Source organism: Delphinus delphis, chromosome 9 (assembly GCF_949987515.2).
Source record: "Delphinus delphis chromosome 9, mDelDel1.2, whole genome shotgun sequence".
Classification (NCBI taxonomy): domain Eukaryota; kingdom Metazoa; phylum Chordata; class Mammalia; order Artiodactyla; family Delphinidae; genus Delphinus; species Delphinus delphis.
Genome location: NC_082691.1, coordinates 99,188,802 through 99,206,764, shown reverse-complemented (window position 1 = coordinate 99,206,764; position 17,963 = coordinate 99,188,802). Strand labels below are relative to the sequence as shown.

The window sequence follows — 17,963 nt, the reverse complement described above, 5'->3', positions numbered from 1 at the left end:
TCTGTTCAAGTCCATTTAGCATTCTTTTGTTAGTTGTGCCTATTTCGGGAACCCACCGCACGCTCTGAACATTTGACAGGTTCACACCTGATTAATCTCTCTCCCTTTCCTGTCATCAATATTATTTAGGGGCACTGGTCAAACCATATTGACACTTTGCTGACATCGTCTCTGGAGCCCAATTACCTATCTGTCATGATACAATCCACGAGGCGACAGGAGAATACTATGCTATGCCAAGCAAGTTGGCACCAAAGTGTCCCTGAGACAGAACATAATAGATCATCTTTATGCTTTTTCTGCAAACTAAGAGAGACATTTCCCTGTCCCCATTGCCAGTGGGTCTTTTAAGTCACAGGCTGCTTTGTGTCTTGAGCCATCCAGCACGTGCTGGATGAGCCGGGCAGATATCTCCTATTTCACATCCCAAGGTGGATTCCAAATGAAAGAGCAGAAGCCCTTGCCTTGGGCTCTTAGCCCTGACCCACATACTGAAAAGTAGTTAGGCTTCTAAATAAGTTTACCTGCTAGATCTTTGAGGAATATCCTATTTAGATGCAACTTTACGGTAGAGGAAATCTGGCCAGTGAACTTCAGAAGAGTAAGTATAAGGAATAAAATACCCAGGGTGTAGAACCTTTCTTAAATTCATTCTGGCAATGCTCTGATACTGAAACACATGCTTTGGGGCTAAACAGCATTAAAATAAAGTTTGCTTTTCCTTTCTTCTTCTAAAAAAATTTTTTTTAACAAAGTTTAACTTAATGAAGATGGCCTTCATTACATCAAAAGGGCATCTCCATTTATGTATCTAAAAAGGAAATATATCGATAGCTACCCATTTGAATAGTTTATTTTATATGCGTATACACATTTATTTGAATATCAACTACTGTTTTGGTCTGTTTAGCAACCAGAAGAGTGTTACTCATAAGTGATATCAGTGCTCCTCATAAAATCACATTCCTACAATATCCATAAAGAAGACTACTGAGTATCGGGATGTAAGCAATTATTATCAAAAGCAGGATCCCAGAGATTAAAAGCACAAATAGCTGTTTCACAGAATTCAGATCAATGAGAAAAAACGTACTTTGCGGTAAGGCTAATGGCATGGATGGTCTTGCTTTCACTGTGCTAAATAGAAAAGGGGAATCTTCCAATTTGGCTAGACACTCATTCGAGTATTGGGGCTGGTGGAATCAAGAGCAGGGATGCCATTTTCTTGTTGAAAATTATTCTTCTGTTTTTTAAAAAGAAAACAATTTACTATTGTTTCATTATGAAACAGGGTGCCTGTAGGGTCCCTACTTTTTAATTTTAGTTTTTTAAACTACTTTAAAACATTTTAATTGAACAGGTTAAATACGATCATGGCAAAAAAAATCAAAGAGTAAATTTAAGATGTAGTATGGCTAAAGACAAGTCTTCTATAAGTCCCCACAACCTTAGTCTACAACAGTTTTTATTGTATAGTTTCCAGAAACTGTCTATGTATGTATAAGGGTTATGGATCTCTATGCATTTTTTAAAACACAGACTCATCTCATACATGGTGTTCTTCAACTTGTTTTTTGCCCTTTCATCTGGGCATCTTTCTATGCAAGTGTCTGTGTATCTATCGCCTTCCTTTAACAACCTAAATACAGTGTAATTCTCTAAAACTCTGTTAATAGACATTTCTATTAGGGTTTGTTTTGTTTGGGCTGCTACAAAAAAGTGGAAAATAAAATCTCAGTATTTACATTTGTTCGTATTCATACAAGAATGTAAATGCCAGATAGTGAAAAGCTCAAAGAACTGATACACGAAAGTTTTGACAGCAATTCCCAAATTTCCCTTCAAGGTGGCTTCCTTGACTTCTCTTCCTTCATGAAGAGATCATGAAATGAAACTGGACTGATGCTGTCATTGCACATTGTGGGTCAGACTACTGTCTCAGAGGTGGTATCACCTAGGACTGAAATGTAGATTTGGGAAAATATACCCACCATGATGGCCTGTTCCAGGCCAGTGATAGACTCAGCTTTTTGTTGTAAACTGTTTGAAGCTGCGAATTTTCTCCTGAAAGGGAATTAATGTTTGTACCATCGATCAGCCTGAGAAACAAATGTTCCTCCTCTAGGAACTGAGGTAGGGCTTGGGGTGGGGAGGAAGGACTTCCCTCCTCCTGTGGGTTCTCAAGGAGGCTCCAGCCTAGCTCCTAATGCTCAGGGCTGCCCAGGAAGATCATTAGTGAGAGCAGGGTGGAGTGGAGATCCAGGGGAAGGATCGCCGGGAGCCAGGCAGGGCCTCAGGGATTAGAGTGCTGCCTGTGGTCTCTGGCAGCGGTCACTTCAGGCAGAAGCAGTACATTTCTCTCGGCGTCACATTTCTCTAAGTCCCAGCCCCTCAGTAAGGTCTCGCTGAAAGACACAGTGGGGTTTCCACATCTGTCTCCTGTAATAGCATTAGTGATAGTCACAGACTGAGACAGCCGTCACCAGCAGCAAAAGAATCTCACGAGGCGGCACCAGGGCACTCAGGCAAGATGGCCAGAGCGGAAGGCAGGGAGAAGTTTTTGGTGAACACCAATGGGCTGTACCTCGTGACAATCACGACCTAACTCAGCGTGTATTTACTGGATGTAGTCAAAACAATTACAATAAATGTTAGGGGAGCATTTGCTAGTGAAATACAGATGTGCATTCTCACTTAGGAGTGTCCTCTCATTTAAACTTCACATTTATCACACAAGGTAGGTATTATTACTGTTTCAATTTTTTTTCTAAGGAAATAGTCACAGAGCACTTTTGTAACTTGTTCAATGTCGCTGAGCTAGCAAGGAACAGAACTAGGATTCAAAACCAGGTTACATTTAGAAAATAATGTGAACCGAAAAACCAAGTAAGGAATACCACAGAGGTGAGTAAAAGTAGGTAATAAAATTGAAATCCTACACTCATGTTCATAGCAGCATTATTCCTAATTGCTGAGAGGTGGAAGCAACCCAAGTGTCTACTGACAGATGAATGGATAAAATGTGGTGCCCACACACCATGAAATATTATGCAGCCTTAAAGAGGAAGGAGACTCTGACACGTGCTACAACACAGGAGAACTTTGAGGACATTATGCTACGTGAAATAAGCCAACCACAAAAAGACTGTATGACTCCATTTATATGAGGCGCCAGAGCAGTCAAATTCAGAGAGACAGAAAGTAGAATGGTAGTTACCAGGCACTTGGGGGAGGGAGAGGTTGTTTAACGAGTAGAGCGCTTCAGTTTTGCAAGGTGAAAAGAGTTCCAGAGATGGACTGTGGTGATGGTTGCACAACAAAATGAATACTTAATACCACGGAACTACATATACTTAAAAACTGGTAAGACAGTAAATTTTTTATGTGTATTTTATAACAATTTTAAAAATTGGAAAAAATGAAATCATAGTGTATATAGTACATGTGTTGAAACTTTTACAGAGTAATATTTGAGCTTGAATCTGGAGTTTGCCTGTCTTGGGCTTGAATCTCAGCTCTATGACTTGTTAGCTGTGTGACCTTGGGGAAGTAACTTAACCTCTCTGGGGCTTCATTTCCTCATCTGCAAAATGAGGAGAAACAGCACCTTCATTATTGGGTCAATGTGATGTTTAAATGACACGATACATTTAAGCTCCTGAACAATATTTGGCACATAATTAACACTCAAAATGTTCACTATTATTATTATTTGAACAACATGATGGGTGAGAATGCACATATAAATATTTCACTTTGAGTAAAACTGAACATGTTTCACAGAAAAATGTTACTGATTAGATGAAATTAAAATAATGAAAAAATATAGGATGATTACTTTTAAAAATATTGCAAATATTTTGCTATCAGTAGTTGGACAGTAATCTGAGCCAACCAAAAGTTAAGATTCTGGGTTTGAAGCAGTGAAGAGGTTCTGCTGCCTGTAAACATTGTCATGGATTATTTCTGGCCCAGGAAGAAAAGCTCCACAGACACGCCAATTCCTGGTCTATGGAATAGGGCACTACAGGTTAGTACGTGCCTTTCTACTATTGAGGTGGGAACTGATTACTAATTATAACACAAAGACTATGCTAATGGATTTTCACCTCACTTATTTCCTCCCATGTACGTGCCCATCTGGGCCAGGACACAACTACCCAGAATTTCTACAGCTACACGCAAGAAGGTACTGAAGCAATGAACGGCACACCTTCACTGGTAATTCCATTTTGGAATTGCTAATTTCAGATGTGATTTAGCTCATTGAGTCGGGCTGTCAGAGACCAGGAATTACCCAGCGGTGGGCACTTAGCTGAGACCAAGGCTCACTTAAGTAGGATTCTGGCACTGTAGGTGGGAATATTTACTACTGCTGTGAATAGTAAATCATAAATGTTAAATTACATTCAATCTCAGAAATAACTGTGCCGAATTTCTCATGGCATAGAAAATCGGGCAATTATTGAGGTGCTTATACTTCTCACGGCCCATTGCCACTTTGCTGTGAGACACAACCACACTTGGAGCTACAATCTAATTTATCTCAGCTCCATTTCTGTGTATTTTACTCTAGTGAATATGAAAAAATGCTTAATCTAAGTTTTAGAGTTCTTTAAAGAAAGAACATATAATACGTTGTCTATTGTTTAAGCTTTAAATTTAAAACTTACATATAACTAGTGAAAACATTAAATTCATAAATCATTAAAAAGATAAAAACAAGAGTAGTCTCCCTAGATCATGATATTGTAGAAAAACACTGGACTAGAAGTTTGGAGATCTGGGTCTTAGTCTTATCTCCACTTCTCATTTCCAATGTAAGTTTAGAAAGTAATTAAAAATTTCCTGGGCCCCAATTTATGTATCTGAACTTTAAGAAATTTTTAATGCTTCCAGCAATCCCACTCCTGGGCAAATACCCAGACAAAACTATAATTTGAAAAGATACATGCACCCCTTTGTTCACAGCAGCACTATTTACAATAGCTAAGACATGGAAATAAACTAAATGTCCATAGATAGATGAATGGATAAAGAAAATGTGGTACATATATACAATGGAATATTACTCAGCCATAAAAAGAATGAAATAATGCCATTTGCAGCAACATGGATGGACCTGGAGACTATCATACTAAGTAAGTCAGAAAGAGAAAGACAAATACCATATGATATCATTCATGTGTGGAATCTAAAGTACGACACAAATCAACATGTCTAAGAAACAAATAGACTCACAGACATAGAGAACAGACTTGTGGTTGCCAAGGGGGAGGTGGGGTGGGGGAGGGATGCACTGGGAGTTCAGGGTTAGCAGAGGCAAACTATTATATACAGGATGGATAAACAACAAGGTCCTACTGTATAGCACAGGAAACTATATTCAATATCCTGTGACAAAACAATGGAAAAGCATATGAAAAAGAATAGGTGTGTATATATATGTATATGTATAACTGAGTCACTTTGCTGTATGGAAGAAATTAACACAACATTGTAAATCAACTATACTTCAATAAAATAAAGAAAATAAAATTTTTAAGATTTTAGCTGCGCTTCCATTCAACATTCAAGTAATAAAAATAATATACCCTACTGCAATTTTAAACACTCATTTATGACAGCGCTTTACCAGACCTTTACATGAATTGGGAAGCACTATCTACATTTTGCTGGTATGAAATCTTAGAGAGGCGAAATGCCCAGCTTAGGTCACATAAAGAGGAAATGGCGTAGGAGGAAACTTTGCACCCATTCGTCTCAGCCCAGTTTAACCAAATGATTCTCTGTGATTGAGGTAAGATGACTGGAAGAAGTAACTTTCTTAGCTGGAGTCTGGAAGCATGAGATTCAGTAGAACCTCTATTTTTACTTTTACAACACAACAAATGTGGTTTCACATATGCAAATTTCACTTGGGTGTATGCACTAGAATTTCCTTTTTCTGGGTCTCTCAGCTGTCCTCTGTGGTAGGACGAAAAGAACTGGAGACCAGTGACCATGGAGCACACCCTTCGGGTAGCCTGGACAATGAACCTGCTGGAAGTGCTCCCCAGTTCTCTCCGTCAGGGAGGCTGCACTCAAGTCAGCTTCCTGCAGGGGCCCTGGCTTCCTTCCTGCTCCTGCGGGACTACCAGACAATGCAGTAAAGAGCTGGCCCTATGCCCAGCTGGCCTGGTGCCCTCAGAATCTGATTCCTCCACTGACAAAATTGCTCTCATTCTTGCCCTATGAGAAGAGAGAGAAGCCAGGGGTTCTTTGGAACACTGCTCAGCACAAGAGCCTGGGCCCAGCATCTCTCTGTGAGGGTTGATAGGGTTGATGGACCTGGACCGTCTCTCCTCTTGATGGTCTCTGATTTGTAAGTTTCTCTGATAAAGGCTGCTCTGTATCACTGCCACGTGGTATTCTAGAATTCGACTTGAGCCCTGTGGCCCAGCAGGTCGAGAACGCAAAGGCACCTCTTTCCACAGTCTGCTTTCATTTCTTAAGATTCATTTGGAGCCATTAAGAATTGCAATGAGAATTACATAATTAAGAATTGCAAATAGGTATGTATCCGCACTGTACAATTCACAGAATATTTTCCTATTCCACATTCTATTAAACTCTCACAAAAATCTACCGGCCCAGATTTATTTTTATCATACAGACGACAAATCTAAGTCTCAGACTGGTTAGAAACCTGCCCCCAAAGTGGCAAATCTTGGCCTGGACGTAAAGTCTTCTGTCTCCAAGTCCAGGTCTCTCTCTACTGCTCCTGGGAACTTTGGAACACACCTCCAGAAATGAAACAATCATTCTAAAATATTGAAAGCATCCACCGAACAGGTCTTTGCCAGGTGCTGGTGAATTCAAAGCCCCTTAAGACATCACCAAAAACTTCTTTTCTTGTGCCAAACAGGGAAGATCATTTTAATAGCTATTTATTGTAAACATATTTATTATACTTTTCAGCTTGCTCAAAATATAGTGCCCCTATCATGAGACATTACACAGACTTCACAGAAGCGAAGGGGTGAGGATGTCTCGGCTGCTACTCGGCTGGAAGGGAACAAGACAGCAGCACTGTCCAAGTCCCCAGGGAACTGTGAAAAGCTATAATCCTGTCAAGAGCTTGCGAGACGGGTGCGTCTGGGAGTGAGGCCGAACAGACCTGTCTACACTGTCTTCCCATCTGTGATTTGAATTCACGTGTGTTCTTGGAAATACACTGCTCTGAAGCCTGTATGTTTAATCAGCAATCCCGTTAATGGTGCCCCTCTGGGTTTAGACATGGTGTTATGCTGGAGCCTCAAATGTAATATTTTCAAAGCTGAACTCATCACCTACCCCCTCAGATTGCTATTTCCTAGCCTGCTAAGGAATTTAACCATTTCTAGGTGCCCAGTGGGGAGCCTGCCCAGATTCCTCTCTTTCTTCTCACATAGTCATAACTATCAAGTGCTGTAGGTACCACTTCCCAAATATCTTACATATATTCCCCTTTTTCCACGGTCTTGCCCTTGATGCCTTTCTTTTTATATATATATGTGTGTGTGTGTGTGTGTGTGTGTATATATATATATATATATATATATATATATATATTTTTATGGCTGCGTCGGGTGGCACATGGGTTCTTTGTTGCAGCATGTGGGATCTTTTAGTTGTGGCATGAAGACTTCTTAGTTGCAGCATGCAGACTTCTTAGTTGTGCCATGTGAACTCTTAGTTGTGGCATGCATGCGGGATCTAGTTCCCTGACCAGAGATTGAACCCAGGCCCCTGCAATGGGAGTGTGAAGTCTTATTCACTGGACCACCAGCGATGCCTTTCAAGGACTATGTTGACATCCTTTGCTGACTGTTTTCCTCCCCTCCCGCCGCCATCCCTATCAAGGTTTCCTCCACGGGGCTCGCTGCCAATAAATGCAAACTCCTACCACTCCCTGCAAAGAATGGCAGCTCTAACGTTATCCTGCCCAGGTGCTCAGCCTTACTGTGCTTTCTCCCTTCTTCTCCACATCACATTCCAGATCTACTGCACTGACAGTTCCCCAAACCGACTGTCCTTACTCATGCTTCTCCTCCAAGTCAATCATGCAAGGAAGAGTGTGCCTGACAAACTCCTACTTCTCTCTCAAGCATCCCTGTCTTGTAAGGATTTTCCTAACTCCTCCCAGCTCTCCCTCGGTTGGACTTTAAATTTTCTTGCACTGGCTTTGTTGTGTCCTGCAGTGTCTTCTCCAGAGCACTGATTGTTTTATGGCGTCTATTTGTGTGTGTGTTTTCTTCCTAACTAGTTTTTGAGTAACTTGAGGACAAAGAGCATGTTCTATTTGTCACTGTATCCCTAGCACTTGGAATGATGCCTGACAAAAATGAATTTCACTTGGATGCACACACAAGATTTCCCTTTTCCTTCTGAATATGTCAACTCTCTTCTGTGGTAGTACAAAAAGAATTGAACAGTCTGGGTTCCCTGGACAATGAACCATCTGGGACAGTGCTCTCATTTCTGGTCAGAGAGGCTGCACTCAAAGTCTGCTTCCCGAAGGGGGTGTGAGTCAAAGCTGAACAGAGAAATGAATCTGAGAGAGCCCACGGAACTTGCTTAAGGACCCACAACTAGTAAGAAGTGACAGGAACATAAGTCAGGGCAGGGGTTCTTGTTATTGCCATTCTCTGTTTTATTCGCAGTACCTACAAGACCCCCTGGCACATTAGAGCTCCATCGGTATTTGCTGAGTAAATGACTGACAGAATGAAGGACCGACTGACTGACTGAGTGAAAAGTTATCTTCAAAGCCCACGTCCTTCTGATTTCATTCTCCTGACTTTTAGTTTGTATACTGGGTATGAATGTGTGTGTGTGCGTGCGTGTAGATACACCTTTCAAACAAAATTAAAAAGTGAGATCATGATTTCCTCTTTACGATAAAACATAATTAAAGAATAATGATAACTATTTATACACACACACACACAAATTCTAGGCCACTGAAACGTTCAGCCTTGGTAATTCATTTCATTTACTAAAAGAAAAATGGCTTTTGGAAATTAAGCATCCAACCTGACAATCATATAACTTTACACTCAGAATTACACTCAGAAACTGGTAGGATGACCTTGTCTTGTAAATTATCCCAAATGGTATAAAACAGAGGCGACAAGAGTAAATTGTGGTTGGTCACGTGAGGAAATGCAGGACTTTGCTCTCTGCTGCCGCCCAGAGGCGGGAATGTAGCATAGCCGGCCTCTCCACGTGTCAGAAAACCAGAAGCAGGTGCAGGATGTGTGCGTCTGGGAAGAACCGCACTCAAGTTTATATTCTTCCTCTGCAACTTCTGGGGCCTTTTTCTTATGCAATGACAGCTGATTTATCTTTATCTATTACTGACACAGAACCAGGCATTCACCGTGAAGCAGGACAAAAGCCAGCAGAGGGATGAAAGAAACCCAAAATAGATCTTCCTTGAACTGATTTGTATCAGAGTTATAAACAGTTCAAGGCATAACAGAAAAGTAGACCGGTAAGCACTGTTGCTGAAACCGAGAGCAAAGCACAATTTTCTCCCTTTCTTATTCCCCCCTCATTTTTTTTTTTTTTTTCTCATCCAGCTACTCAAAGCAAACATTGCAGGAGGTAGAAGCACTCACCATAGGAGGCTGTTTGCAGAGAACGCTCTCACACGCCTGCACACGGGCTCCCTGCCCGCGGCCACCCCCTCTATTGTCACAAAGCACATTTTATAATGCAAATCACTGTCTACTACATGGCTCATTATTTCCCTCTCTGAATAAAATATGAACACATCAATTATGTGTTCTTCTATTCTAAATGCCTACCCTTGTAGCACTGACCTCTTTCCGCTCTTATATTTTTCAGAACGTCCCTGACATTTGCCAACTGGGTTAGCTCTAAACCTTTCTAACCTATTATCTTATTACTTCAGCACTTTTCACACTTTCTCTTCCATCTAATTAGCGTGACCTACAGGCATGCCAGGAGGGCGAGCTCGCACGCTAGCCCCCCGCACTCACCACTGCTTGTAATCCGCGTCACAGTTGCAGTAGTATTTGGGGTCCGTGCAGTTGCGCTCGATGCCGCAGGCGCATTTCTGAATTCCGGGCCCGGAGCCGCCCCAGTAGTAGTGCTTCTCGTTGGCTTTGCCCACCCACCAGGTGTAAGGGCTTCCATCTACAAGAAAGGGGAAAGGCACACTGAAGTAGGACCAGGACCCAGTCGCTATCATGTCACACTTACATCCCCCCAACCCAGGAGCAGCATCTCTCTCTGATAGACTGAACATCATTCAACCCTCTTAGAAGTCAATGAAATTCAATAACAGGAATATTTAATAAAAAAGTATCAGAGGGATTGGTAAGCTCGAGTTTTCCCACCGGGGTATGCACCTCTTCCTTTGAAAGACACGTTTACGTGCAAGCTGCAGGAATTTAGGAGCCTGTTCTGTAAACTGGCTGCCCAGATGGGGCACATCCACAATGAAGGTGCGTAGGCCATGCACCAATTCTTTAATATACAACTCAGTTCATGGCTAGTTGTGTTTTTTCTGTGAAATGACAGTCATGGAGATGACAGAATATTAGAGCTAAACATGGACTATGCCTTGGTATGATCTCTCCTTATTTTACAGGTAAGCAACTGAGGTCCAGAAAGGTCACACAATCCTTTCAATTACACAGCAGATTGGCTCCCAAACCAGAAGTTTGACACTGTATCTCACAAGACATTGCACAATGCTCTTTATACAACATTACTTTGCTTTATTATTTGGCCTAATATTCACCCATTCATTCATTCACTCATCTAATCATCAAACATCCACTGTGTTTCCATTATGTGTCAAACATTACAAGAAACTCAGCAGAATAATGGAGAGAAAAGATACAGATTGAGAGTTCAGTTCAATTATTATTATGAACACACAGGAGAGTGGGTGAGGGAAAGGAGGTCCGGAAGGAGGGTTTCCTAGAAGAGGTAACATATTTGAGCTATGTCTTGAAGGTTAAGTTACCCAGGTGAATAAGGAGGTAAGAGAGATAAGGACTCCTACGTAAAGGAAGCAGATGGTAAAGTTCTATATGGAACACTCAAGTAGGAGTGTACCCATCGATGGTACAATAGGGCTGAAGAGATAAGTTTGAGAGGGTAGCAGGAGTAGGTCACAATAGAGAGTGGGTAAGGGTCATAGCACAACAAACTTTGTCCAAATAAGAAGTTATTTTGCCTTGGTTTATTCTTGCTTTTCTGCGTTTACTTCTTCCTATTTAAGAAGGTTGAACTTCATTCTGAAACTAATGGGAAACCATTCAAGTATTTTAAGCAGGAGATTTTCAAGATCAAATTTGTGTTTTAAAGGAACTACAGTGAGATGAAAGACAGATTTCAGGGGGATGGAGTCATGGAGGCCAGATGTGATGCTCCTATGTTAATACAAAAGAGAAATAATAAGAGAGTAGTGGAAATGGAGACGAAGAGAAAGTGGAAAGAGAGTTAGGAGGTATAACCAGCTTGGGAATGTTGGGATTTCGGTGGGAAGATGGTGTGGAGATTAATCCTGGGTTTCTGGCTCAGGTGACTAAGAGGATGGTGATGTGCTTCAGCAAGATAGATCACAGGGAGGAAGATGAGAAATTTAGGGAATGTCAAAGAAAGGATGGTGAACCTGGTACACGAGGTGGGCAAATGGCTATCGAAGTCTGGATCTCAGGAGCATTCTCTGGGCTGAAAGTCCCATTTTAGGAACCATCAGGTAAATGACTGGTAGCAGGAGAGACATCACTGGAATCTTTTGGATTCCAACTGCATTTAGAGAAGAGAAAGAGAGGGAGCTGGCCATTGTGGAGGTCAAGAAAGAAAATGGACAGAGAGGGTGGAGGAGAAACAAGCAAAGGATTTCCAGAAAAGCAGTGTGGTCGGCATTGTCAGATTTCATAGCAAAGTCCATGAAGATGAAGGTCTGGACTTTTAATTTGACAGCTAGACGGTCTTTGTTGAGAGGAGTTTCAGGCCCCAAGAACAGCTTCCCATGCAGGAAGCTGGGGAATGAATGGAATCTCATGGAGGCTGTGCGGCCAGTAAACCTGCACTTCACAATTAAAGTCTCCAGGCACGTGACTAAAATTCCATTCGAATAACTCACCAGCCCTTTCAGGATGTTAGGTGTACACTTGTCCCAGTATCTGTGCATGTGCTTGTGCTTAGCAATAAAAGGAGGAAAGAGTCTTGCACTCAGTGAGCTATTGTGTGAACAGTCACAACATCTAAGCAAATAACACAATAAAGTAAGTGAGGGCCATACTGGAATTGTGTAAAAACTGCCGCTGTGCCTTCTCACATATGCCAATAGCTTTTGTTTTTGTTTTACGTAGAGACAGGCAATTTAAAGGTAGGCAACTGTACTGTGAGTTCAGGCTTGACATAATAAATGAGCAAATGCTCTGAACTTAGAAAGGAGTTATTCAGGTATTGTAATTCATACAAATTTCCAGATTTTCCAGTTGTGTTGACTTAATTTGGAAAAGTCACTATTTTTCCCTTCACAAGATGATTTATGGCACCTGAATGTTAAGAAATACATTAGAGCTGACCTGGCAAGCGGTACAGAGGGAGACGTCAGCACCCTGCTCTGAAGGGAGGAAGATGCCAGCTCTCTGAGATAAGGGTCCATTCTGAAACCTGGTCTCCCGCGTCTCTGGGGCCTGTCCCAGCAGATAGGGGGCTGTTTGCTTTCTACATTCAAGTTAATTTGCTTCTCGCTTCTCTTTCCATCAGGGTAAAGAGTAACACATCCAACTTCTGATGCTTTTTCCAAAGTTGGAACCATGACCAATAATAAATTCTTGTTTCCTTTTGATGCAGTCAAGAGTTAAAAAAAAAAAAAAGGCTTAAAATATTCCATTTACGGAAACTATAAAATCTGAACCAGGTCATTTGGTTAGTAAGCTGCACTAGGTCTCTGTGGATTCCATCTCTGGCCATGTTACAGGAAGAGGACAAAGGTGGATGGCGCCGTGCTTACCTTGCAAAGGCCCCTGGGGCCTTCCAGAAAATGACCAAGACTGGTTATCACATCTATTCACCACACTGCATCTTTTCAAGCTGACCTAATGCTAAATTCTTTCTCTCAAAAGAAATTTCAGTTACTATCACTGTTTTCGGAAATTAGGGGATACTAACACACCCAGTGGAGGGTAAGAAACAACCAGACACCCGCAGAACAGGAGTCAATGGGCTGCCTGGCAGGAAATGCCCTTGTTCTGCCCGTACGTCAAAAAGCCCATGAAAGAGTATGTATCTCAGAACCTCAGCTCAATTTCCGATTCTTTCTTCCAGCGGCCAGTAGAAACAACCTAACACTGTTATATTTTTGTCATAGAGAGTGATGATACATTGCATGAACCAGAGAAGCTGTATGGCTCAGTATTCTTGATAAAAATCAGGACGATGTCAGTCAAGGGAGCAAGGTCATCAGCAGCAGCTCCCTCAGCAGGAGACTGAGAAATGCGCTGCAGTGGAGGAAGAGCCAGCTGATTCCCAACCACGCCTACAGGAGTACCAGGAAGCCCAGGAGAGGAAGACTCATTGTCAAGTTGTTTGGGCCGTGGGTGTTCCAGTAGAAGCCCTAAGCTCTGCATGGGGCCCAGGCTCTGAACTAACCTCACATGGCAGATCTCAGTTCCTAGAGGGAAGGACTCCTGTTAGACATCAGGATGGGATCTAAGAAGGTGATCTGCAGCGATGTTTCTTGTATTCAGTGCAAGAAGGAGACACACTACTGACCAGGTGAGGGTGGCTCAATTTCCCAATTCTTCCCCCATCCCCACCTTTTTCTCAAGTCACTCCTAGTCTTATATAACTAACGTTCCCAGTTAGGGTGAGGCAAAATCAATGTTATTTTGTTCCCCTTCCTAGGAAAATAAGTTAAGTGCAGTACAAAATGTTTTACTTAGTTGTTTCCTCATCTGCCAGGAACAGAAGAATGCCAATAAGAACAACACATTCCAGGGGAAAAGCAAGTTGTACCCTTTGCTATTAGTGTTGGCTCATTTAGTTAAATCAAATCATCATGATTTACTAATTTGGCATACATTTTATATTCAGCGAGAAGAGAATGGTTCAATCTGTATTGAGCAAAGAATTGCTTTTTTTCAGTGCTGTGCTAGCGAAGTGTTACTTTTTGCTTTACAAATCATTACTTACCTATTAATTGGCTTTGGGGAAAAGAAGTTAAAGGAGATAAAAATGGGAAGACTTTTTAAAAGACAAGATAAGGAGTGGTGAGAAAAGAAACAATTTAATTATCCAGTGCTAAGAGTTCAAGGATTTCTCTGATCTCAGAATATGAAGATTTTTGTTAACTATATTGAGTAGGTGTAATCACTGCAACGAGATTATGAAATGATAAACCACATTCTAGGTTAACTAGAAGCTGAATTATCAAAGTAAGTCATATTGTATTAAAACAGCCAAATATGGATTGAATTGAATGTAACCATGGCAGTTTGTACTCACTTAAGACCAAATTTTATTATGCTGAGGATTTATTATGGTTTGGATGACTAAACTGAAATAGGGAGAAAGAAAAGAGGCAACTTGTTCCTCCAAATTTAAAGAAACCAACAGATCTCTTGTTTTCTCCAATAACAAGTTGTTTCAGAAACACAAGGTCAAATGCATGGGGACTTCTTGATGAAAATGTGGCACATACCTGTGACTTTCAAAATATGTTCTTTAGAACTTCTGGGCTACCCAAAGTAACCTAATAGTCTGCTTACATAAATATTATCCTGGCACATCTACGGTAAGACCCAGTATGGTCACTGGGACATTTAATTAGTTTCATTTCATCCACTTTTGCAGATAATAAAAAGCGTCATACCTAACATTAAATACTGCAAAGGCTTATCGTCTCCAAAATGTAAACTTAAAAGTATATTTTTAGCTTGATGAAACCTAGTCTTATTATATCTACCACTATCTCCTTATCTACAAATTGTGTTAAAGAATCACAGGTGGCTTTTTAGCAGAGGAACTAACTAGAGCAGGTACAATTGCAGCAGGAACTTGCCTTTCAGGGCTCTGCTTAGCGCCCCCTGCTGACAGCTCCCATACAGCACTCTCCAGAATGCCATCTGGCCCATTCTGGCTGTTTGAAGGCCCCTACAGCGCAGGATCCTCTTTCTAGAGAAAGACTCATACTCTGAAAAATCTCCCAGTACCCTTCCATCTTTACCGTGGCACCACCCAATCTTTTTTCCTCCAATTCATCACTAAATTTCAGCTGACCACCCTGATCTGATTACAATTATCCATGGTGACAATATACTTATTATAAGTAAAGGTATGTTTAATTCTAGACTGTAGATGCAAAACATTTTTGTACTGGTGAGAACCTTCCTCCCAATGCAAATGACACAGAGAAGAAGGAAGGTAAAAGAACCTTTATAATAGGTTCTAGGTTGGGCTGGAGCAGAGAGGAAATTTGGAGGTGCTGTAGCTACCATAGAGCTCTCCAGATAATCTGATAGTTATAATTGGAAAGATCAAGCAGGCCAGAATCCCCTTTTCCTTCAGTAAGAGATGGGCGCAGTCCAAGGGTTGCAGAGCCCTAAAGATAATGCTGACAGCTGCCCTTGCCCCCAGCACTGGAAGAATTAATCCAAAAAAGTCCTGTGGAGTTCATACTGCAGACAGTGATGTAAAATTGGGAAAACTTATAATTTTGAAGTTATAATATAAACATTCAATTTGGTATTAAAGGTGAACATTTTCTCTCTCTATGATTGAACATCATTAAACTCATTTGATTAGGGCTGAATAGAAATGGGTGAAGCTGATTAGCTTCATGTTGCATCTTTCAGAGTTACATCAGATTTTACTATATTTTATTAATTTGAATAGGGACCAAATTTAGAAATGGAGAATTGAAGTTCAGATCAAAATGGACCTGAACTGAAATGTTAATTCATTAAAAATTAATTTCATTGCATAATATTTAAATTTATTTTATTGAATTGAACTTAACAGATTTCAATCAAGGACTGATTCCACTGAGCAGAATTTGACTGAGTTGAATCAAATCACTTTGAATCCTATTCAAATGAATTAGATTTTATTAATCTGAATGGAATTGAAGTGACAGAGTAGATGGGAGTTCATAATTCTGAGCAGAATTAAGAGAACAGAATAAGCCAACCCACTCTAAGTTAACTTGGCTTCAGTTTCTATAGAGGTCATGGGCATTCATGGTCTCCTAACTCTGGTTAATTCCTTTGTACCATGGCCCCACGAACAAATGTGATTAATAGTACCAAAGTGATCGAATAGAACCACATGCTGTTTGTAGGATATAGTGAAGCACTTTTTGAGTCTTTTTCACTGGAAAAGCCCTGGGCAATTATATTAAATATTTCTTTTCTTCTTTATAGAACAAATGAAGAAGGAATTAACTGAATCCCAGGGACAATGATTTGTGTGAGTACTGGTTGCTCCCCTTATTTTTATTCTCCATTAAATACTGTAGTTATTTGAAAAAACATGCCTTCCCTCAGCCTATTATTTATACTGAATGCCTCAATATCCTGTGCCCTGATTTTATTAATTTTTATTTTATCTTTTAAATATAAAACAAGCACCTCAGCTTGTTTTGTATTTAAAAGATGGCTATAACTTTTCAAATTAGTAGCAAAATATTGTTTTGCAACTGAAATGACATGCTACATAAGCACTTTCTTAGGGCTGGAGAGACAATTTTGGGGGCAAAAGTGAAAACTTGATTCCTGCCCTTCTAAGGTTCTGAGTTAGTGGAGACCAAGTTATGTTTAGTAGTTTACAATTATGAAAGCTTTATGCCTGGATATCTGATAGGGCACACACACGGTAAGATGAAAAAATACACACTGAATGTCACAGGAGCAGTTCAGGCAATGGGTCCTATGGGATTTTAGAGAAGGGAGTGATTACCAAGGACCAAGGTGGACTGGAGAGCCTCCATGAAGAGACAGATCTGACTGCAGTTTTGATGGATGGGTAGGATCTAGACAACCGGAATGAGGATATGAGCATTTCAGAATCTCCTGAATGGCTGGGCCAAGGTGTGAAGAAAACATCCCACTCATTTCAGGAACTATGGGGTAATCACTTAGGCTGGTGGGGACAGTGTTGAGAAGTAGAATTTGTGGTGGGAGAAATGGTTATGGGTATTTTCATGATATTTGCACTTTACTTTTGTAGTAATGGAAAGTCAACCTTAAATTTTTTAAATGTTAAAGCAGTTTACACATACAAATATTATGTTTATATAAAGTACAGGGAATAATGGTAAAATATATAGCCTTGTACTTAGTTTATCCATTATCATTGGTATATGGTATATTGTTCTTTGACTTCTAATTTTAATATTAATAAACATGGGACTGTGTCTAGTTTTTTGCTATTTCAACATGCTCTGTGAAAATGTGTAAGAGTCTTTTGAGCATATCCCTCTAGTGGAATTTTTAGGTCATATGGTTTGTGCATCTTCAAATTTCCCCAAATCACTTGTATGAATGTAGAATCCCACCGGCAGTATATAAAACTTTCAGTTGATCAAATCCTTGACAACCTCTGGTCTTAAGCTGTTAATTTTGACAACTGGCGAATGACAAATAGTATCTCTTTTTGGTTTTAGTTATACTTCCCTGATTGTTTGCCTTTCCATGTTAAGTTTTCATTTATACTTCCTTATTTAAAAAAATATCTGTTCATTTTTGGCTTATTCTTATTGGATTTTTTTGAGTTTTATTGATTAGTAGAAAATGCTCAGGAAAATGATACTTTAATAATTATAATAATGCAAATTTCACTTTTTTTAGTCCTTTTTCTTTTTTCTTCTTCCAGAACTCTAATTAGATATGTATTAGATGTTACTGATCTAATTTCTTGCTTTTAATCTCTCCTTCATATTTAACAAC

At 40.3% G+C, this 17,963-nt stretch overlaps 1 protein-coding gene across 1 annotated transcript in view; it reads right to left on the bottom strand.

Annotated features, from left to right (window-relative positions):
* Positions 1-17,963, bottom strand: part of CNTNAP2 (contactin associated protein 2) — a 1,416,746-nt gene that overhangs the window by 433,639 nt on the left and 965,144 nt on the right. Inside the window, exon 14 of the mRNA XM_060019815.1 lies at positions 10,029-10,185. Coding sequence (XP_059875798.1) covers positions 10,029-10,185 — 157 coding nt within the window. The remainder of the gene's footprint in view (positions 1-10,028; positions 10,186-17,963) is intronic.